This window comes from Sardina pilchardus, chromosome 13 (assembly GCF_963854185.1).
Source record: "Sardina pilchardus chromosome 13, fSarPil1.1, whole genome shotgun sequence".
Classification (NCBI taxonomy): domain Eukaryota; kingdom Metazoa; phylum Chordata; class Actinopteri; order Clupeiformes; family Clupeidae; genus Sardina; species Sardina pilchardus.
In genome coordinates this window covers 9,869,231-9,892,447 of record NC_085006.1, presented here as the reverse complement: position 1 = coordinate 9,892,447, position 23,217 = coordinate 9,869,231, and the positions used below count along the sequence as shown (strand labels likewise).

At 48.3% G+C, this 23,217-nt stretch overlaps 1 protein-coding gene across 1 annotated transcript in view; it reads left to right on the top strand.

Annotated features, from left to right (window-relative positions):
• rtn4rl1b (reticulon 4 receptor-like 1b) overlaps window positions 1-20,391 on the top strand; it is a 126,022-nt gene extending 105,631 nt beyond the window's left edge. The window contains exons 2-3 of the mRNA XM_062552700.1: window positions 17,292-17,743; window positions 18,054-20,391. Coding sequence (XP_062408684.1) covers window positions 17,292-17,743; window positions 18,054-19,028 — 1,427 coding nt within the window. The 3' untranslated portion in view covers window positions 19,029-20,391. The remainder of the gene's footprint in view (window positions 1-17,291; window positions 17,744-18,053) is intronic.
• The last annotated feature ends 2,826 nt before the right edge of the window (window positions 20,392-23,217 follow it).

The following is a 23,217-nucleotide window of genomic DNA, read 5'->3' as shown; positions in this document are numbered from 1 at the left end:
GGATAGAAAGTACTTTCCCGAGAATAGGCCCACGCTTCCCTGTGTCATTATATTTTGTCGAGATTACGGTAATGGGTGGAACCGTGTTCATTAAGTAAGCGGAGGAAAAGTGGTCGTATAGAACTTTACAATGTTCGATTGTCTTTTTCTCCTCGGTGAAGGCCACCCAGGCAGACATACAGTGCACGGCGGCGTTCTATGAATTCTGCATTCTGAGCGTCGAACTCACTCCCGCCTTAATGAGCTCCAAAGATGTGTCACGATCAGCTATGCATCTCATCAATGCACTTCAATCAGTCATACAAGTCATACAGTCCCTCAGTCTCTCTTTCTCTCTCTCTCTCTCTCTCTCTTTCTCTCTCTCTCTTTCTCTCTCTCTCTTTCTCTCTCACTCACACACACACACACACAGTGGCTCAAGTGGCCATTAAAAATGTCATTAATTGAACCACACATCAATTTCGCTTCTGCCTTGCATAGGGAAACACACCCTCCAGCACACCCGCTATTAAAACCCAACTCACATTCCCTGCATTTAACCAGGAGTGAAAATGACTATAATTACTGCCGTTCTCGCCGTGGATGAGTGTGACAGTCAGGGCGGCATGGGGAATGGCTTGATGCGGCAATCTAAAATTAAACACAACACACGTAAACACAAACATAATAGCATAACATTCAATTACTTGTAATTAAGGCGCTGAAATCTTCGGCAGTGGAGTCAATCAATCTCTTCCCCCCTGAAAGAAAGAAAGAGAGAGAGAGAGAGAGAGAGAGAGAGGGAGAGAGATCACAGGCGCCTCGGCTGATCTCTTTCTATCTCCCCCTTGCTGCAAAATGCCAGTGGAATTTGCATGTGTGGTGTAATGCTGCGGCGGCGGCATACGCCAGATCATCGTGTCACACTCTCAAAAGAGGCCTAAAGACAAATCTCCTTTCATGATGAGCACCAAGAACAGGATGCCGCATTTCGAACAAGACGTGTGATGTTGAAATATCACGCGAGGTCGTAATCCATTTTAATATCTGGTGGCAGAATCTCATGTCATCTGATAATAATTCTCTCTCCATCTCTCTTTTTTTTTCTTAACTCACTCATTGTATCATGTTCCCTGAGGAAATTGAATCTTACAAGTTTATTACTGGGAAGATCCATTCTCTTGTATGTGTGTGAGTGTGTGTGTGTGTGATATTGTTGCCTTTAAATGGAAGCTGTTGGCTACTGCATGCAATGCCATCGTGCATCGAGCTTTCGCCATGGCTTGAGAGCTGGCCGTCAAAGGCACGTTCGCAAAGCATAGCTCCACTCCACTAAGCCTGCAAAGGTGGCTTGAATCGGTGCGCCATGCTGCTGGGCTAGCAGGAACTCAGCCAGGTTGTCATGCGTTTGGTTCACTCTCTCATTGTCAAGTACCCTCCTACCTAAGCGCCTTGACATCAACTGCCACAGATGTGGGCTGGAGGTTTTAAGCCTCTGGCTTATCTCTCGATGCTCCACGGTCTTCTCAAGGTCTGGTCAGTCTTGTCTACTCTTGAGGAGACCTCAGCAGCTGTCTGTTCAGTAGTGTCACATCTCATGATCGCAAACAAGAGACAAAAGTGTCTCTGCTATTTTCTGTTTGAACCAGCAATTAATGCTGTCAGGCTTTCTTTGTTACGGCACAAAGAATAAAAGCTCACAGTGTGAGCTTCATATGTTGGAGTAATGAAAGTGAGTGTGGCTGTAGGCAGGGTGTAGGTAGCTCTGCTTTTATCTGCGACTCTTTGGTGGGTTTTCTGATCCGATGCCAGTGACCATAAATGATGACAGTACAGAGATAATTATCTCTAACAGATTGGGATCTTTGATTCGCCTGTTTGTGTGCTGTGACAAGGACACTTCTTTGGCAAGCTCTTTCCACATAACAATTTGGGAAAGGTGTGTATGTTTTTGGTTGTTTTTTTGTGTGTGTGTGTCTGTGGGGGGGGGGTGTTGTCACATAAACTCACCCACTCTCTTTAACTCAACACAGAGGCTGTGTACAACTTCTGCCATGCCTCTGAATTACGAGGCTACCCAGCTCTCAGCATCAGTCCATGCCTGCCACTTCAAACCCGCAGGACCAGCCAAGCATGTCACAAGAAACAGCACAGCAGACCAGACAGACCGTGATGCAGGGAAATAGTCTATCTTTCCTTTTTGGATGGAACAAATGAAATATCCTAAATTGCACACTTCTTGCCCCTGACAGCGCGGGGGCTCTGATTGGTGGGTTATTTATGTCTCCTGGAGACGTCACTTGCATATCTCGGCGTGCCCAGTCGACCGTCCTCTGAAAGGACCACATTTGTGGTGACGCATCAGTGGTGGCACGAGGCACCAAGGCTGTGATGAGTTGAACTTCTATGTACTCCAGCTCCTCTGACTCTACCAGTGCTTTGACAGCATGGCGCTGGCGTTAACTTTATTTTCATGTGAAAAATGTGCTTCCAATTTTTTTTGTTTTGTCATTTTTAAAACTGGAGCAATCCGCTGAGCGAATTCCCATCAGAGCACTAAAAAGTTCATGTCAAAGAGAGGAAGACAGAAAGAGTAAGAGAGATAGAGAGAGAAAGAGAGAGAGAGAGAGGGGGGGTAGAGATATAAGGAAAACGGAAACACTTAACAGGAGATTCTTCATCTCAACTGAAAAGCACTCGCTGCACTTTCTCACCATCTCAATTTCTTACTCTCGCTGGTGTCATTAGTCCCAGCATTGGGGGGGGGGGGGGGGGCTTCTTCTCTTCTAAGCACAGAGATAGTGTTTTTGTCTCTAGATTGTCATGTTCCCACACCCATACCCCCCCCCCCCCCCCCACACACACACACACACACGCGCATACATACAATACACACACACATGGTGGGAAAGTGAGGTGTGAAATCCTCAGAGGCATTTTTTTTCCACGCGCAGTGGAGTTGTGATTTATGTTGGTCACGAGGTGAGACCCTCTGTAGGTTATCATAGTAATAGCCATTTCCACAGCCACAATATCCTTTCATCTCATGGGTATTCTTCTGAAATGTATCTGGTAATTCATACTTTAATGAGCAAGTGGTGTTTGAATATGCACATTTCTACATTAATATTATTATCATTATTAATACCTCACATCATATAAGAATATATCTGTTGTCAACTATTACTGTTGTGAAAAAAAGATACAGTATCAAGATGCTGAGATGTGTTGGATTTGTTGGTGGGTGTAAAATGAACATTTTAGGCGGCTCAGAGAATGTGAAACCATGCTTATCCCAGTATGGGGAACATTCCTGGATAATCAGTCACAGATGTTATGAATTTATGCAAGATTAGTTCACGATGAGCATACAAAGTGATGTTGCCCATCAATATTGAAAGCGAATCTTCCTGCCCACTTAGGCTGTTAAGTAAACACACATGAGCACTATTAATCTCTAGAATGACAAATTCCTCACACACCTGCAGCCTGGTGAGTTTTTTGCCTAGCAGACGTCTAATTGAATCTGAGATGAAGTAGCGGCCTTTGTTTTTCTTTGTCTGTTCATTTTTCCCCCCGCTCTCTGCATGCTCGGTCCTCCGCACTTCTCGCGGCCTGCTGATGGATCTGTGCCTTTTTGACCGAGTCTCCCTCCGCTGGACTCCGCGGACAGGTTGATGGAGCACGCTGACCTCTGCTTGTGCGGCGGCTATTGATATGCAAGTTAACAACGCGGCGTGGCGCTGAGCGAGCTCAATTAACGACACACTACGAGGACGAGTCTCCTGTGGGCGCCGTTCGACATTTTACGCCCCTCCTCAGTTAAACTTTGATCAATCAGGCCCTCGCCGTCAACAGCGATTCATCTCCCAGACAGGGCGGATGGGGAGAGGGCTACACTGTTCCCGATGATCGACTAGGATTTGAGAGCTCCGTTCGTAGTTTCAGTCTGTCTTCGCAGACGAGAGCAACTGTCACATCTCCTCCGGGAGGAAAAAGGGTAAAACTATGATGGGTAAAACCATCTGTCATGACCTGATGTTTTTTGGGTATTTTTTTTTCAGAACTGTTTTTTTTTAGTAATTTGCTTTGTCACATATGACGGCAGATTCAGGCAGAGTGCTCCAACCCCGGAAAATGGAAAAAAAAAAAAAAAAAAAAAAAAACACCCTAGATATCGACAGCTGCAGAGCCCTCTCCAAAATGCAACCATGCTTCCAGTTTCTCAACACCGCTTCAGAATGTTAGCGGCGAGCGCGCCGCGTTTGTAAAATGAATCTGTGACAGCCCGAACGATGTCGGGTTATTCAGGTATTAATGGGAGGCAGCTTTATCTCCTTCCCCAGACTCTGGTTTGTCTCTCCGTTCTCTCTCCGGGTGAGAAATTGCTCTTGGTTCGCCTCTCCAACTGTAATTTGCCTGTCTCCTGCCGCCTCCTCCTCCTCCTCCTCCCCTTCCTCCTCCTTCTCCCCTTCACCACCCCCATCACACCCCCATACCCCAATCATTTTTCCCCGGGTGTCTCTTCTGTCACTGTTGCCTGCGTCTGCCCATGTGTGTGTGTGTGCGCGCGTTTGTGTGTGTGTGTGCGTGTGTGTGTGTGTGTGTGTGTGTGTGTGTGTGTGTGTGTGTGTGTGTGTGTGTGTGTGTGTGTGTGTGCGTGTGTGCGTGTGCCTGGCCTGCCTGCAGCAGTGTGCTGCTGACTGAGCTCCTGAAAGGCCCCATCAGAGGGAATCGTTTAGCGGGGCCCGCTGCGCCGATGCCGGGGCCTGCCTGGGCCTGGCTCTCGGAGGCGAACAGGAGCCACGGCGGCGCTGGGCCCCTGGCGATAGCCCTGCTGCAAGCTGGTGGGGCCGGGGTGAGAGCCGGGGTAGCAATTGGTGGAGGTGGTTGCAGGCAGAGAGGTGTGGAGATAATAGCCCCAACGGGGAGATGATATGCAAGGCGCAAGCACTTTAAGAAAAGGAGGCTAAGTCAATTCCGCTGTGAAGGAGGCTTCAATGGCGCATGGAGCTGTTCAAGGCATTACCTTCCAGCTTATGTTCCTCTGATTTTTTTTCTCTCTTCCTCGCTCTCTCGCTCTCTCTATCTCTCTCTCTCTCCATCTAGTTCTGTGGGCCTCTGTCTCTTCTGCTGAATTAATTACAAATCCCGAACAATAGTTCTGAGCTGGAGCCTTTGGCCGCTTACCCCCTTTCCAGCCAGCGAGGAGCTAACGCACCAGGCAAAAAAAAAAAAAAAACACAAAAATGTCATGATCCTTAAAAAATCTGTCTCTCTTTTGTTTTTGTTTTGTTTCCTTCTGATGAGAACCGAAAGCAAGGAGGTCTGCGAATGAAGAGCAAATAGAAAAGTCGGCGCGTGGCGATGAATGAGTGTGTGAATGAAGGAAGGAAGGCTGGCTGGCTGGAGCACTTTGAAGTTCATCTTCAGCATGTGGCGCTGTAGCTCGCCGTGACTCAGTGGAATCCCATAAGCTGCTGTACTATCTCAAACGTCCAGACTCGGGGCTTGCTTTAATCATTACTAGGCAACCGACTGTATTTTTATCCCCCAACGAAGCCTCCCGTGCCGCAGCTTTTGCTAAACAAAACAAACAAATTTTTTGTGGGAGTAAACAGCGCTGGGGGAAGTGACATGAGACAGAGAAGGAGAGAGGCAGGAGGGGAGGAAGGGAGGGAGGGAGGGAGGGAAAGGAGTCGATCTGGTGAATGGACAGATGAGGACAAAGAGCTAAGGAGGGGTGTAGGAGGAAGTGGACTTAAGACTCCAAAAAATATTGATCACAAACACTACCGAGACAGCCAGCAGTGGGGATTAACTTGCTATTTAAGAGTCTGCATTAATTAAAGGCATACTGTAGCTGGGCAAAGAGCACAAGCATGAGGAGGCACAGAGAGACACATGCTGTAGAGAGGAAGGCAGGCCATAACAAAGGTGGAGACACTGGCAGCAGAGGAAGAAAGGGACGCAGTGGTGTGTGTGTGTGTGCGTGTGTGTGTGTGTGTCGGGAGGGACGATACATAAGAAAGACGGATTTCAAGGACGGTAGTGAGGCACGAGAAGGAGGACGTCAGAGTCAGGGTGTGTGTGTGTGTGTGTGTGTGTGGGGTGGAGGGGGCAATTCTTCATTCAAAGCAAAAGCAATACGAGTCAGACAGTCAGATGCAATGAAGATGAACAGAAACAGAGAGAGAGAGAGGGAGAAGAGAGAGAGAGAGACAGGTGGCGGGTAGGAAGACAAAGACAGATAGAGACAGCTCACGAAGAAACACAAAGCAAATGGATTGATGAAGCGCAGACGAAAAAAAGCCCTTACCTGGCCCTGAAATATGAGGGCTTGAAAGATAGAAGAGTCAGAGAGAAAGTTGCTCTTTTCTCCTTCTCCCTCCTCCTCCTCCTTTTATACGGGAGCCCTGGGAATGAACATAGGATTCATTATGATTAGCTGGCTAGGGACCCCGGTACAGTTAATGAATTGACATTAAGGCAGGATCAATGGCAGGGGCTGCTGGGGTCTGAGAATGTGCACTTCATGAAGGGGGATTACTTTCTTAAGATCAAGGTTCCCCTCTCTCTCTCTTTCTGCCTCTCTTCTCCACTCTGCCCTTACCCTCCGTAAGCCAACCCCCCCCCCCACACACACACACACACTCCCACCCGCACCCCCCAACACCCATCCCCTAGACTCAGTTGCTCCAGAGATCATGTCTTCCTCTCTCTGTCCAACATACTGAGGGCGAGCAGCCACTCTGAGCACATGCAGGTCACCTCTCTCCATCTCTCTCTCGGAGCGCTTCCCTTTGAACTATGTAGGCTAACAGGATGTGGCAGTGATGCTTAGGTCTATGCTATGTTTGTCCTGACGATGACGTTTGTCTCCACAATCCCCACCCCCCATCCACACACACACACACACACACACACACACACCACCCCGCCCCTTGCGCGTGCCTCGGCTGATGGAGCGTGACGCCGGCGACGACGAGCTCAAGGACACGAGTTCAAGTCGCCATGGACTCCGCGACTCGAGCATGATGAATGCTGGCCGCCGCTGACCGCGTTGTCACTCGGGTGTCTGTGAAATGTAAATGCGGCTGTGTTGAGGAGGAGGAGGAGCGGTTCTGTCGCCGCTCGGGCCGGATGAAGGATAGCTTACGTCGGCCGGACACGGCGTGTCTGTGTGTGTTTGGTGTGTGTGGCGTTTGCTTGTGTCCTTCGTCAGGCTGCCTCTGCAGTGCATAGCGCCGTTTGTTTGTAACTCACCGGGGCGATTTTAGATCACCGGTGCTGCCGTGCCAGGATCGTTTCTGTCAGCATCCAATCCGGTATGCGGTAACACACTCCAGTGTGCGCGTCCGGTTTCACTTCACGTCTATATTTGTGCTGCTGTGTGTGTGTGTGTGTGTGTGTGTGTCGGTGTTGATCAGAGAGTGTGCAGCACACAGAGCGTTTTGCGCTCGCTGGATAACCCAGGTCAGGGCCACGGGTCAGGCCTGAAGCGGCGCGGGCCGCGTCCCCTCAGGTCTGCTGTCTGGGCCCATCACTCCTGCCGTAGCCCCGCCAGCGGTTCTTCCGCCAGAGGTTCTTCCGCCATCCTCGCCTGGCCTGGCCTCGCCTCGTGACTCAGCTCCTCGTTGCCTCCGCTCCTCTAATAAGCAACAATCGCTTGTTGTTTTTGCCTCGCCGTTTTTCTGCACAGCTGCACTCGAACAACAGCTCCCCGTAGTCTTTGTTTGGGAGCGTTCACACAGCTTTTGAACATGTGTGTGTGTGTGTGTGTGTGTGTGTGTGTGTGTGTGTGTGTGTGTGTGTGTGTGTGTGTGTGTGTGTGTGCATGTGTGCGTGTGTATGTGGCCCTGCAGGAGTGTGTGTGTGTGTGTGTGCGTGTGTGTGTATGTGGCCCTGCAGGAGTGTGTGGGTGTGTGTGTGGGTTGGGGGGGTACTGGTGAGTCTCCCTGTGCATATTCCAGGACCATTCCACAACATGTGTAGCACCAAATTCACCTGCACTGAATGAATTATTAATCTTTCCAAATCTAGGACACGCAAGTGGTTTGTATGCACAGCAGGTGCTGTAAACATGCATATATTTTAAAAAGTGGAGTATTTTTAAGGACAACTTCAAAGATCATTGGAAGGATGCCAATATCGGGGTGAAGTGAGCTGGAAAATAGAAGCATTCAGCTCCAGAACAGCTTTGAGTCCACTGACCTGATTGGAGGGGCAGGCTTTTCACGCTTTGAATGATTCATCACCAAAAAGCTTTTACCTTCCCTGGCTCTCCACCAATTACACCCATAGCCATGGCCGCTCAAGCCGCTTGTATGAAGCTGATTGGGTAACGGTAGCGGAGGTGTTTGAGTGACCCGGTAATTGATGTCTTTGTTTGCCTGATCTCTGACTTAACAACAAGCTTTCTCGGAGAATTAGCGGACGATGGGGGAATTAGTCGAGTTCAAAAGGATGCCTTCTATCCTGAGGCACTCAATTAAGCTATCACTGACTATGACAGAGCATTAAAGGCCGTAAGATGAATTAGCGTCGGGATTAATGACGGAAGTTTTTTGAAGGGGATACTGGTGATTAGCGCATGACGCAGCAGCAGCAGCAGCAGCAGAGACTGCTTTATCCCTCCAGGTCGTTCAGAAAGGCAGGTTGTGGGGAGGCCATCTTGGCTCTAACGGCCCTAACGGCTTGCGCTGTTCGGCTGGAGGGACAGGAAGCTCGTGCGGAAATTGGGGCCAGAGCTGCCAGGACAGCCGGGCCCAAGATGACGGAGGAGGGACAGGCTGCTCTGTTGCCTCAAGGCTCCATTGAGTCCATTCCCATACATCCTTTTTGTTTTTTTTGTTTTTTTGTCTTGTAATGGCACGCCAGAGAGGCCTTCCAAGAGATTGAGAAACTAAAGAGAGTGGAGTCTCTCGACAGTACCACATCATGTAGTCTCTTTACATTGAAAGGAGCTACACTGTTGAAGAATTAGCTCGTTAGTGCGAGCACTTGAAGACAGCAATGAACAGCAACGGGAGACATCATTATGGGGGGAACTGTTATGCGTACGAACAGGTATGAGGCCATTAGCTGAGACATGACAGCTGCCATACGATGGTCATTATGAGAACTCGCCTAGCCTATGATGGACACAATGAGGAACAGCCTGCATCCTAATCATTCAGCAGCCTCACTCCGTACGAGCAACTCACTCGCTAACTGGCTAACACACACATTAGCATCCCTAACAGCTGAGGCTACATGGGAAAATGATAGGCGAACCACGCACCTCCAAGACAGCTCTCGGTGGTGCTAAATACCCTCGGTGGCCGAACAGCAGTGCTGAGAGTGTGAGAGGAAGGAGGGAGGTGCAGAAGGCTCTGAGGGAGAGAACCTCATGTATCCTGTGCAGAGATAGGATTAATAACCACTAAAGATCCATTAAAGTGCCTTAATCAAAAGGCAGGTATTAAACAGCTGTGTATTCCTCAGCTGTCCGCCCCTGGTTCTGCCTCCGTGCCCGTCTAAATCCTGCCTTAATAACCACACTGGCTCTGCCCTTCCCCACCGACTCCACAAATCTTCCCTTTTCATTCCGCACATGCTCCATATGGCTCCGCATGCTTCCAGCAGCTAATTTTAGCTCCACTGATCCCTCATCCTGAAAAACGTCAGCTTGTCTCTCGCCGCCGTCTTTTCCCTGTTTTATTCCGGTGAGTGTGTGAGTGTGTGCATCAGAGGAAGGAAGAGAGAGAATGTGTGTATAAGGGAGAGAGAGAGAGAGAGGGGGGGGGGAGGGATGAGGAGATGTAGAGATGTAGTGTTTAAACACACAGCACACACAGGTGCAATCGGCTCAGTAGCAGGAACTCATGCTCACACCTGTCCCATTTCTCCAGCTGACTTTCCCCAGCCTTTTCTCTCTCTCTCTCTCTCTCTCTCTCTCTCTCTCTCTCTCTCTCTCTCTCTCTCTCTCTCTCTCTCTCTCTGCCATCTATTCCTCACCTCAGTCTATTCCCCCCACCTCAGATTCACTCATTGTTTGTTTTGTCATGTTTTTTTGAGGATAGCTTTTGGCATGACTATTGGGTTATTTGGCCCAAGCGTGGGCGCCCATATCAAACCACGGTTGTTAAAAAAAACAAAAAAACAACAACAGCAACAACAACACTGACACAGACATCAATAATGAAACATCCAATCTCGTCCATTTAGTTCAGATGGCGCTTGGCAGAGCACAGCCCTGTTCCCCCGGCCTGCTGCCTGCTGCCCACTCCTGCAATATTACCACCAGCTCTACTGGGCGCCGTTAAACGCCACTGGAATGGCATCAACGCCTCGTTTTATTGTTGACAGTGAATTTTCGCCCGCACAGCACCAATCTCCTGTGCTTACGCAGTAAAAGCTGTTCACACGCTTGTACTCACACACACACACACACACACACACTCACTCACACACGGGCATACAGAGAAAAGATGGCCTCCAAGAGCACACCATAGAGTTATATAAGGTGCCTAAAATGGCTTTATACACTTATACTTCTAGTAACCTTCTGGAAACATATCAAACGTACCTTGTTTGAAGGTGGGAGATCCAATTCATGTTGCTCTGCCCTCTATATATTGGATTGGATGGTGAGGAATAGTTCCTTCATTCTTTCAATGTCAGGGCTCCTTCTCTGTCGGATCCCGTTAGAAAAAGCTTTAAGACTTTATATGGCATGCCCCATATGTCACGTCGGCGCCTGTTTGTATTGATACTTTTGACATGACAGCTGACACGTGCTGGCTGTTACTTCCAGTGGTTTATGGATTTGGACTGCCAGACTGCAGCAGTGTACTGTACACCCTCCTAGTGGCTTTTGGGAAATGGTGGCTAAAACAAGACGGTATCCCCTCTGAAGTTTGTTGAAATCAGCTCTTTATTCCGGCAAGAATTGGCCGTCTTTGCAGTTTTCTTGCTGCCCCTTCAGATGCCTTTCCCAAGGATTTATTTGGTGCCCTCGGGCTGAAAGCAGTAGAAATGTAAAATTAATAGGAGACACCAGCTGTGGCTCTGGGTGCAGTAGCTAGAACTGGGGCTGCAGGGTGCACTCTGTGTTTCACTAAAGGTCAGTTTGGTGGAATTTGCACCTCTGGTTATTGGTTCTAATGATTCACAACAACAATTCTTCCGCAGTGCGAGTGTGTCAGCTCCTAGGTAACGCTAACACACATCCCCGGGCTGGAGGGACAGTTATAATAGGAGGTGATACTGAGGCACTGAGGCTTTTTTGCTTTACATCTTTTTTTTTAAAAGTTATACTTTTAGAGTTATTAGGAATGATATTTTTGGACTTATTGAGCGGGGGGAGAGAAATGAGTGAGTGAGTTCGGTAAGTGACCTCAGGTCAAACTGAAACCAGGGTGCCCTTGGGCACTGAGCTCATACTGTAGGTGTTATGGGATACTGAGGATTTGATCACTCACCCTCTGTAAGTCAGTGTTAATAGCACTGTCAGAGAGTTCAGGTGAGAATTTAAGGTTATTAAAAGGATGAAGTAACAAATTAGATTGAACTTTCATTGCGCTCAGAGATTTCAAAGAACACAAAACTTTTCTCTTCTGCCTTAAAAAGGGTCTACGGTTGAAAGTGATATATTTCTTCTGACAGTTTAACTACTCCCACACAAAGCTGCGTTTATACCTCATTAGTCAGCCCAGAGCTTATAGCACAAAGGGGTTTTCTCCCTTGTTCACAAAATCAAAGGGGAATATCAAAGTTAATAGTTTTACAGTATTATAAAGTATTCATCTTTGCATTATAGTGCACAATCTTATTCACTGTGTATTGACTTGGTAAATCAACTTATTAGAGCAAATAAGCGACCACACTATTGCTTGTGTATTAGTAATTAGTGAATATTGAAATATCTGGGGTCCCCTCAATGCCACCTACTGTATCAAGTCGTCATTTATAATTACCCAATGATTTAATTCATAAATTGAAGCAATCTTGTTAATTACTTTAATAATTACCACCAATTAAGTGAAGCAGGGAGGTCAATTAAACCTGCATTTGTATTAAGCGCTAATTAGACACAGATGTTTACACAATGTTCAGATGGTCACAATGGCAGGTCTCTTGCACAAACATTTGACCACCATCTTTGCCAGGTTGCATACATTTCTGGATTGTCACGTTACCATGTGCCCATCTCCATGTAATGATCTTGTTTATTACAAGCACATCTTTTTAGCATTCCAAATGAGATTAGCCATTCTGGAATTCATTGTCAGTCCATACTCAATGAACCTAGGCTAACCCCTCTGAACCTAGACGACCCACCCTCCCATGTCCAAATCCATACCAAACAGGCGATAGCTCATAAATAAACTCAAAATCATGTTGTTCTGTTGGCTGGTTAAAGAAGGGTTTAGTCCAATCAATATTGCGATGCCATTAGTTTGCTTGCTTAAAAGCCCTTTTGTAGGAGCATTACTATGCAGCGGCTGTAGAGGAGAGGGCATTATTTATAGCCAAATGAGAGCGAGGCTGCAAACAGGCCAACGCTTATCAGGGTCCTTAGAGAGACACAGGAAATTGAGTTTGTCCAGCGTAATGGTGAGAGAAGTCACACCAAGAGACAGACAGACCGTTTCTCTCCTATTAGCCAATATGTGTTATTCATGAGGGCAAAGTTAGTGTGAACTATGTTTCATTGATATTCCACGCAGTGACTTTGCAGTTGTCCGTCTTGGGACCATAGTCATTTTATTTCCATCCTTTCCGTTATTTATTCCCAATCCCCCCCCCCCCCCCCAACTCAACAATGCTGTTGGGGAAATTTTTTTTTTATCTCTGACTGGGGTGGTGGTTTCGGGATGGGGGAGGGGTAAGGTCATCAGGGTGAAATGTCAGTCTCAGCTGCTGGCTGATTAATAATTTTCAGCATAACAAGCCATTAGGTTCCCACATCAGCAGCCTGGACTGGGAGGAGTTGTAGCAGCACTGTGCATATAGAAAACAGAGAAGAAAACGAAGGGATGGAGCGGTGTGACTTCTGGTATCACACGCACGGCAGAGCGTTTGCTATTGGTGTCTTCGGGAATCCATTTCCTCTCGTCTGAGAACTTCAAACAGGCGTCATTATTGGCGTAGCGAGAGCTGTGGCGTGGTCAAAGCCCGTTCGATAAATTCAATTCAGACGGTCGGGCCTCATTGAGAGAGGAGATAATATGATAATGCACCTTCACCGTTTCCATTTTCATTCTGTGACAACTCGCTGCCCTCGTACACTCTTTTTTGTCTTCCATCATCATTTCATCCTGCTGTCATCCTGCTGTGGGGTCCATTCAGAGTTTCCTTGATCGCCCAAAAAATATCATCCAGATTGATTGTGATTCTCCCCTGTTCCCTTGCTGTTTCCCTATTTTTCCTCCTCTTGCTTGTTTTGATCTCTCTTTACCACCGAACTCTCTTATTCTGCCCCATTTCCTTCCTCTCATTTTTCTCCTGCCTCTCTCTCTCTATCCTTCTGTCTCTCTCTTCCTTCGCTTTCTCGTTTTGATTTTGCTTCCTCTCTCTTTCTCTCTCTCTCTCTCTTTCTCTGTGAGGGTGTAAATTGCAGTGTGTAAGTGATCCAGCTGGCTCACACCGGGCTGGGATTGGGGAGGTGACAGGTGTGAGGCAGCGGGTCTCTGAGGGCTAGAGGCTCATTCGCACCAAGCGGCAACACAGCAGCAGCAGCAGCAGCAGCATCACACAGCAGCGTCCATGCTCCTGCGTCCGACAGCAGTGAACACAGCTAGATGCTCGAGCATCCTTTGACATCCTCTGTCCCACCCCGGAGAGGGCGGATCCATACTACACGTGTTTGCCTTGTACAAGATCTGTGGTCCTGCCGACCACAGCTGCCGAGGGGGGCGGGCGGCAGCGGGCGCCAAGGTCATGTCATTGTGGGTTCTGGAAGATTCCCAGAGGCTGCTGATCTGGAAGAGGTCAGACTCAGGCCTGGTTTAGATCAGGGTCGGATCTGTCTTAGATCAAATACTGTCTAAGAAGTGTCCTCGACTTTGCTTAAAAGTGACTTTGGATAAGTGTGAGGGGACCCTTCCCAGAATAGAGCTGCTGCTAGTATATACACTGCAGCTCCACGTTTCCTCCTTTCTATTAGAGGCCGCCTACGGAACTGCGGCAGAACTAATTAAACATCCAGCGGAGGAATACGGGCTCAAGAAAGAGGAGGAAGACAGGAAGTGTGGAGAAAATAAAAGACAGATCTCGCAGTGTCATCCTCGATTAGAGCAAAGCTTTACGGAGAATCACATGGGGACCGTTTAGCTGCGACTCCACCTTCTCTGCTCATTCATCAGTCGAAGTGTTCAAGCATGACTATATTTCGAGCAGTGCATGTAATAACAGCATACCATAATGATATCACCAAGTAGAGCTTCAGTGCAAGCGTAATCAGAGCCAGAGGAAAGTTGTCAACAGAAGATGGAAGGTAGAGGTATCAATACTGGTCATCTGGGGAGAGTGCAGTCATTTCGCTAGCCCGGTGGAGATATTAGTTGTATAATGGCCTGAGGAGAAACTGTGAAATAATAATGTCTGAATGAGCCACTGATTGTGCAGTGTGTCACACAACGCTAAGTGATGTGTGCGAAAAAGAGTTCAAAATCAATACTAGGAGAGGGGGAAACAACACTGTGTTTTGTCCGCGCAAATGTGAGTGCAATTGTTCCGCCATCCAACATGGAGCTGTTTACCACGTCCTTTTGTGTTTATTTGTCTGCCATCCAACCAATCTTAATTTCCCCAGAGCAATCCAGCCCTCTTCCACACATTTACACAAAGAGCAGGTGCCTTGCTCAATACATCACTGTATGGAAACTGAGAGAGGGAGAGAGAGAGAGAGTGGAGGAAGAAAATACAGAGAGAAGGAGAAAGGACGAAGCTACAAAAAACAAGGCCCTTAGTATGATACACTTTTTCGTACTTACAATGTCCACCCTTGTAAATCCATAATATATCCACCTCTCTATTGCATACTACATTCCTTCAATCAATTCAAATCAGATCCATTCTATCCATGCCCATCGTAGTGGAATTGGCTCCTCGAAGTGTATTTCTAGTCTGATTGCTTTCACTGATTGCATTTTAGAGATGGCCGAGATATTGCTACATGTATCAGTATGCATATTGAATTTCCCAGGATATTACTGAATGCCATAGACACATACAGTATACTCCGAAATGTCGACAAACTTTGGTGTGTGTTGACAAAAACCCTGCAATTAAAAAATTACAGATCACTAAAGTCAACAGCATATCAAAATGCAAACATGAATAAACATGGACATTTAAAAACAGCTACAAAATGCTCCTGTATCCTTTGGAGGGATTTTCTGTCTTCCTTTTTTCTCTTTTGAAAAGCTGCCAAATTGAGGAATCCGCCGACATTTTTTGCAAACTATGGTTAATTAGAGACAGAAAATGTCAGCAATGCGGAGAGGAATGGAACCCTCATATTTCTTGGCAGAAGAGGGGTGGAAAAAAATCTAAAGGCGGATAGTTTTTATGTAAAATATTCATGTTGACGAGCACATTACACATTTTTGAAGACAACCGAGTGTTTCATAGCATCCTTACTTGCTTGTATTTCCCCCTGTAGAAGAACTGTGACTTTCTGAGTCCCACAAAATGGTGTGCCTGAGTGCACAGGAAGACGCTATTGGTCACAAAACAGATACAGTATCACATTTTTTGCACCACCTCATCAGTGTGACATGACACCTACTTTAGCACTGTGGATCACCATATTTTCATGGCGCGAACTCAGTAGATTTGCCAGTTGAGCCCCTATTGGTAGGATTGGCGAACATATTGCATCAGGACAAACAGGATTATGCCGCTTCTCGGGGGAGTCGTCCGCTCCACAGGTGAAGCACACGGATCCTGCTGCTCTCATTAGTCGCAGAGGGGACTTATCAGCAAAGGTCAGCAAAGGCAGTCTCTGAATGTCACAGCTTAGCCTGACTCGGAGGTTGCAGACTCACATACAGAGAGAAAGAGCGGAAAGTGGGGGGGGGGGGGGGGGACACGTCACGTGGGTGAACAAGCACCAAGCACCTCTTTTGCAAGAGAATAAGTCCCTGTACCTGACTTCCGAATGTGAAATTCAGGGGATTACAACAGTGCTAAGACCTGCATTGATTCTGAAATGAATGGCAGAAATGATGCCGAGAATAACAAATTTCCGACGCCCGGAAGCAGGCTTTTAGAAAAAGCGAGTCCCATTATGGTGAAATATCAGCTGTATTCGAGGCCGCCACTCTGATGACTGTGGATAAGTCACACAACACAGCCTCAAGGAACCACGTCGGGAGTCAGCAGGCACTTTGGAACGCTGTTTAGTAGTCGAGCAGACTCGAGCGAAAATACAGCCACCCCTTTTCCGGCTCTGTGATTGTTCTTGCGGTTCTGTGCTCCAGGTTTTTATGTGTGCTTATGCGTGTGTGTTGGAGTATTTGTTTAAGACAGCTGGAAATGAGTTTCTGATGATAAAAAAAAAAAATCTTGCAGGAACGAGAAAAGACATCAAAGAGTCTCCCTCTGTCTGCATTCACTCAATAGAAAAGGTCTTAGATCTGGCCTGAGAATACCGTAGACATCAATGCAGTGTACTAAATACAAACACATACATTACACACTCTATACTCACTACACAGAAAGCCTATGTATCACAATACAACCCTGAGGTGCCTGAAACACAGAACAACTACCACAGCAACAGCAACAACAACAACAACAACAACAACAACACCAAAACCCCTACAACCTTGGGATTGAAAAAGTGTGTATAGTGGGGGCCAGCAGGTCCCGTGGTCCCTGTGAGTCATGCATCACTTCTCTCCGAGTTCCTCGGCAGTATAAATACACCTGACACCGCATCTCCCTCCGCCCTCCATCATCTCCGTCTTTGTCAAGGCTGGGGCTCTTCATCATGCCCCTCCAGCCCCTGCCATCCATCCCTCCCACCGTGCCAATCCCAGGCCACTGCATCGTATTGATCCCGACCGCTTGCAGATGCCTCACCTGCACACTTTGCCTTTGTTTTTCTCCGAGGTATCATACTGTATTTCTGGGGGGAAAAAAACAAAAAAAAACTGCTGTGTATTTTTTTGTGGACATGGAAATTGTGGTGTGAGGAGGGGGAGAAAAGAAGAAGGAAAAAAACTTTTTTGTTGGCCTTGACTGTTATTTGTTGGCATTGGCCTTTGACTGATATTTTGTGTGTGTGTGTGTGTGTGTGTGTGTGTGTGTTTGAGCAGGCTGTGGGCTGGAGTTCCTGCTGGTGCTTTGTGGTCTGGAGCTGTCCTGGTCGTGCCCGCGCCACTGCATCTGCTACACGGGGCCCAGCACGGTCAGCTGCCAGTCGCACAACTTCCTGTCGGTGCCCGAGGGCATCCCGCCGCACAGCGAGCGCCTCTTCCTGCAGAACAACAAGATCCACCGGCTGCTGCGCGGCCACTTCAGCCCCACCACCGTCACGCTGTGGATCTACTCCAACAACATCACCTACATCGAGCCCAGCACCTTCCACGGCTTCACCGTGCTGGAGGAGCTGGACCTGGGGGACAACCGGCACCTGCGCTCGCTGGACTCGGAGACCTTCCGCGGCCTGAGCCGGCTCCACGCGCTGCACCTGTACCGCTGCGGCCTCAGCGTGCTGCCCACCGACATCTTCAAGGGCCTGCGCAACCTGCAGTATCTCTACCTGCAGGTAAGCGTGTCCTGTCTTCCCTTACTTAACCCCCCCCCCCCCCCCCCCCCCCCGTTTCTCCTCATGAGGCTATTTCAACAGCATGATGTGCTGCGTAGCTATAACTCTCGGGAGTCACGAGGGTTCAGTGACTGCCTCAAACGCCTAGGCTCATATTGCTCGAATAAAAAACCCTCCATTGTTATTTCATTGCCTAATAAAATCTCCCATTAAGTCCCGGGACATGGTCTCATTTGTGTCGTTGAGACGGACGATCTTATTATCCCATGTTCTCTCCCCCCCCCCCCCCCCTCTCTCGCCCCCTCTCTAGGACAACCATTTGGAGTTTCTGCAGGACGACATCTTCGTGGACCTGCACAACTTGAGCCACCTGTTCCTGCACGGCAACCGGCTGTGGAGCCTGCACCAGAACACGTTCCGGGGACTGGGGGCCCTCGACCGGCTGCTGCTCCACCACAACCGGCTCCAGTGGGTGGACCGGCAGGCCTTCCACGACCTGCGGCGCCTCACCACGCTCTACCTGTTCAACAACTCGCTGCCGGAGCTGAGCGGCGAGTGCCTGTCGACGCTGCCGGCGCTCGAGTACCTGCGGCTCAACGACAACCCGTGGGAGTGCGACTGCAAGGCGCTCTCGCTCTGGGACTGGCTCAAGAAGTTCCGCGGCTCCACGTCGGCGGTGGGCTGCGCGGCGCCGCCCGACGCGGCCGGCAAGGACCTCAAGCAGCTGCGCAAGGAGGACTTCCCCGACTGCTCGGGGTCCGAGTCGCTGAAGAAGGATCCGCTGCCGGCGCCGGCGCCTCCGCAGCCTCCGCCGCGCGCCCCGCGGCCCCACCACCCGCACCACGCGGGCGGACAGTTCCCCTCGCCGCCCTCGCCTCTGCCCCACCCGCCCACCTCCGTCAACGGGGTGCACGCCGGCTCGGGGGGCGTCACCGGAGCGGGGCCCCCGCACAGGTCCGGCGGCGGCGGCGGCGGCGGCCGGTCGCGGAACTGCACTCGCCAGCGCACCAAGGGCGGCAAGGGCCGGGGCGCGAACGACGTGCACACCCTCAAGGAGATGGTGGACAAGGAGTACCCCTCGCCCGACGGGGGCAAGGACGACCCCACCACCCCGGAGGGCTCCACCCCGCGGCGGAAGCACAAGTGCACCCCCCGGACCTCTATGCGGCCCCCTAGCGGGGTGCAGCTGCCCACCGACTGGGCGGCTCCGCGGCGGCCCGGGCCGCTCCTCTGCGGCTCGCTGGCCGTGCTGGCGGCGCTGACCACGGAACTGATCCTGCGCTGACCCCGCGCCGCACAGCGTCATGGCCATAACAATGACAATGCAAATCCTCCGACCCACTCAAGCTCCGCCACTGGAAGGCCCGTGTGTCTGTCTGTGTGTGTGTGTGTGTGTGTGACTGTGAGAGAGAGAGAGTGAGAAACAAGCCTGATTGTGCTTGTATGTGTATGTGTGTGTGTGTGTGTGTGTGTGTGTGTGTGTGTGTGTGTACTCTGTGTGTGTAACTATACCATTGTGTACGGAGCTTTTGCTGTTTTTAGACTCTCAACTAGACCTATTAACACTGAACATCCAATGTGAGAACCACTCACAGCATTATGTGAGAATGTGGGAGTCTAGATGATGAAGAGGCAGAGGATCACAAGAGGCAGAACACAGACCATGCTTGCACTGCCACTGTTGCCATTGCAGTTGATTTTCTCATTTCGTGTTGTCTGGTTTTATTCTTGTACTGTTCATGATAGTTGTGCGTCATTAACTGTAAGAGAAGTACGGGGACTGAGACAATGGTGATCCTGGGGCTAGACCGAAGTTCCAAGTTGGCCAGAGTGGGACAGTGTTGTCCAATAAAACAGTTTATTTTGCTTTCTTTTTCACTTGAGTTTCTACGTGTGTGCGAAAAGCAGGAACATGCAAAATGACAATTTTGCATATACAAAGTCGGTCTATTGTCAAATGCAACATTTATTGCCAAATGTGTTTCTTAGTCTGTTGCCAACATAAGTTCTGCTGACATGAGTAAAAAGTAATAGAAAAACATTACTTATCAGCCAAGGAATGCACATTCCGCTTTCACAGTACATTGTCAAAATTTGTCCTTGCAATAGAACTCATTGCAGATAAATATACAGCCCACATGGCAACCATTCAAGCACATTCTTATTTCTTATCGGTGTCACGTTTTGCTAGACCATTTATTTCTTCTTTTTTCCTCGTCTCTTCCAGGAATTGTTTCAGGTCTCCCCCTTTTTCTTTGATTGTATTTCTTTGCCATTGCACATTACAAAGGCAATTATCTTCTAGCTGCTATATTCTTTGAAAAGAAAAAAAAATACATGTGTCCCCAAAAGAAAGAAAGAAAGAAAAAAAAAACCTACGAGTGCGTTTAGAAATGTATCAGCCTCTTGTCCTCCCATGTCGTTTTCTTTGATTTGATGACAACTCTTGGAGGCTCAGAGGACGCACCCAGATGGGGAACAGCAGGAGAGAGAGCTGGGGTGGCCCGGACAGGAGCAAAGGTGAACATTGAGGATGAACTCAATCTGATAACGGCCCTTATTCCTCCTGAACATGGCTGTCCCTTTCCATTCAGAGTGTCAAAGGCCCAACGTGGGCCTAGATTAAAAGATGGAGAGGGGGGGGGGGGGGGGGGGGGGGGGGAGTACCTTATAACAAAGACTCGCCGTGCTGAGGTGCACTTTCCATTTCAGCGCGACCAAACAAGGACCTTTTGGGAACCAATGAACTGTTTAAAATGTTTCAATGACTTTGCTGTTCTCTTTTTTTTTTGTGGACCAGTGGCCACAGGAGGCCTCTCGTACAGACAATCGGTTCTGGAACATTCTTAGCAAAGTGGCCGAACAGGCGAAGAGTTGGGATTTTCCTGAGGAGAAACAAAAAATATGTACTGCTGATCTGGATGTGCCTCCATACCGAGTTGGTCTTTGTACAAACAAAAACAAAAATGAAAAGAGACGTGGACTCTTATTATTATAAGCTACAAAAGGAGTGGCAGGTCAGATATTAACCATTATTTACTATGAGAATAACAATATTAAAAATGACATTACTGATTACAGGGTTGCTGACTCCTCGAGAGGAGTGCTTATCTTTGGATTCATATTCTGTTTGATTTATATATATTTTTGGGGGTTATTTTGTTACATCCTTCTGCACATTTTCAGATAAACTGCACAATTCGATCTCCTCTTCCCCTCTCCCTCCCTCCCCCACTCTCTCTCTTGTCTCTCCATCCCCGTGATTTGATGGTTTAACAAGTTGTCTCAGAAAAAAAGAGTGACAAAATGTTTATAAAGATATTAAAATCTATATCTTCTTATGTTACATGTAACTGTTTGTGAACTTTTGTTTGAAGTCCATTCGCATTGTGTTTGTACTGTACGTATGTATATAAGTATGTACGTGACTTTATTATTCATTTTGGAGAAGAAACGGAATATATTAGCAGGTTTGTTTTTTCCTCCTGTTTCTCCCTTGGCTCTTGCCTCTGCTTGCAGCCTGTCTCTGCCTGGCACTGGTGACCAAAGATGTGTTCTTCTTTCACCAGAAAGAGCTTCAGAGTTCCTCTACTCCTACGCACAAACAATGTGTCCAATATCACTGAAGCCCATTCTATAACAAATGTGCCCCAAAGATTGTTCACCTAATAATGGGGAATGTTAGTTTGGTCTGGACCGCCTTGAGGTTAGTTTTAAGGCCAGCGCCCACCAGACACGTATAGGCGTGCTGCGACACGTTAGAACTCCATTGTTTTTAACGGAGCGAAGCCCACTGGAAACGTCTGCCGCGCAGCATCCGCACGGGGATAGAAAACGGTTCTAAAATCCTGCGCGTCAAGCCCACAACAACGCTGAACGGAGAGCCCGGTGGGCGCCGGCCTTTACACTGCAATACTGGTCTTTTGCTGCAGTGGTATTTCTGCTCAGCACGAGGGACACCATGGTGAAAGCTTTCCTCCTATACAAAAACATCCGCAAACAAGTCACCATCTATTCCACCTATATGTCTATCACCATCTATGCGTCACCATCTATATGTGAGCCTCACAGCTCTTCGCTTAAAACATTCTGTTGAAATACCTCGAGAGATCGATGTGGATGTGCTCAATATCTCCAACACACCAAGGCACAGTGCTCGAGCCTGAGGTAATGTCTGAGTGCTGTGACTTACTAAAAACAGAGAGTAAACAAATGTCTATCCCCGCTCCACCATAAAGCTGACAGACTAGATAAATGTGTAGATTAAAGGCCCCACGTACACTGTAAAGACTCAGAGATGAGGATGGTGCCAGAAAACACTGACTATAAATTCACTATTTCAGTAAATGATTCAAAAACACAGCAGGGCTATTTATGAGTGTGTCACAGCAAATCTGCAGATATTCAGGGTTATTATTGTTATTAATGGGACTTTACAACATAAATTCCATTTCCTCTTTCCTTTTTCCTCACCCCATGATGAAAATTGATCCACACCAGAGTGTGTAATTTCATTTTTTTTTCTCCGTCTGCTTCTTCGTCTTCTTGCTCTGCTGCTGCTGCTGCTGTGGCTATGCTGGCTAACTGAAATGGGCTTGGGGGAGGGGGGAGGTTGGAGGGGCGGGGGCACAGAGGAAAAAAAGTTAGTTTTATGCTTGGTTGAAAACGGGTGCAGAATTACATTTAAATTGATGAGCAGCCCCGCCATCTAATAGCATTGCTTTCTCGCTTCCACAAGTCCTCCTTTCCCCTCCCCTCCACACAAGTCCCCCCTCCCTCTCTCCCTCCTTCTCTGTTGTTCATCTCTTGAAAGTATTGCGAGACAGACCCGGCCCTAAGGACCCAAACGAGTGAGCAACATACAGAGCCCACTCTTCCGTCTCGCTTACTCTCGCTTTTTTTTTTTGGCTTCTCTTTTTTTTCTCTCCTTCTGTGAGCCCGTGCTGTTGAGCCACTGCAGGCTGTTCATGAGGACAGAGTGTGTACAGAGCGCTTAAGAGCCTTTCTGCACCTCCAAATAGACCGTGTTCATGCCTCGCTGGTCCGGCACTTTAGGAGTCCACTACACTTGTAAGCGATCTCCAGGTTGGTCCCCTTGAGGTGCCTGTTTCCATAAGGCAGCGCAGCCCCAGTAATAGAATGATGACCGTTATGCCACATTATAACCAAATATCCTTCTTCCCCTCCTCACTCTGATGGGTCAGGGTGATTAGCTAAGCCCCATTGCATTTTCCGATTGGAAAAAGCAGCCGAGCGTTTGACCCAGCCATCCAGCACCATATGTTTCCTCATTATGTGACGTATCCAGAGCACCATATGCAGTTTATACGTGCGGAATGCAGTGTGCGAGGAATGTATGGACTTGGAATGATCTTTTTCACGGGTTTGTAACACGAGAAGGCTACAGTAGACTTCATTGCGGAGGGATGGTTCACAGGCAGACAGACAGAAGGGTGAAATTGTCGCTGCGGCAC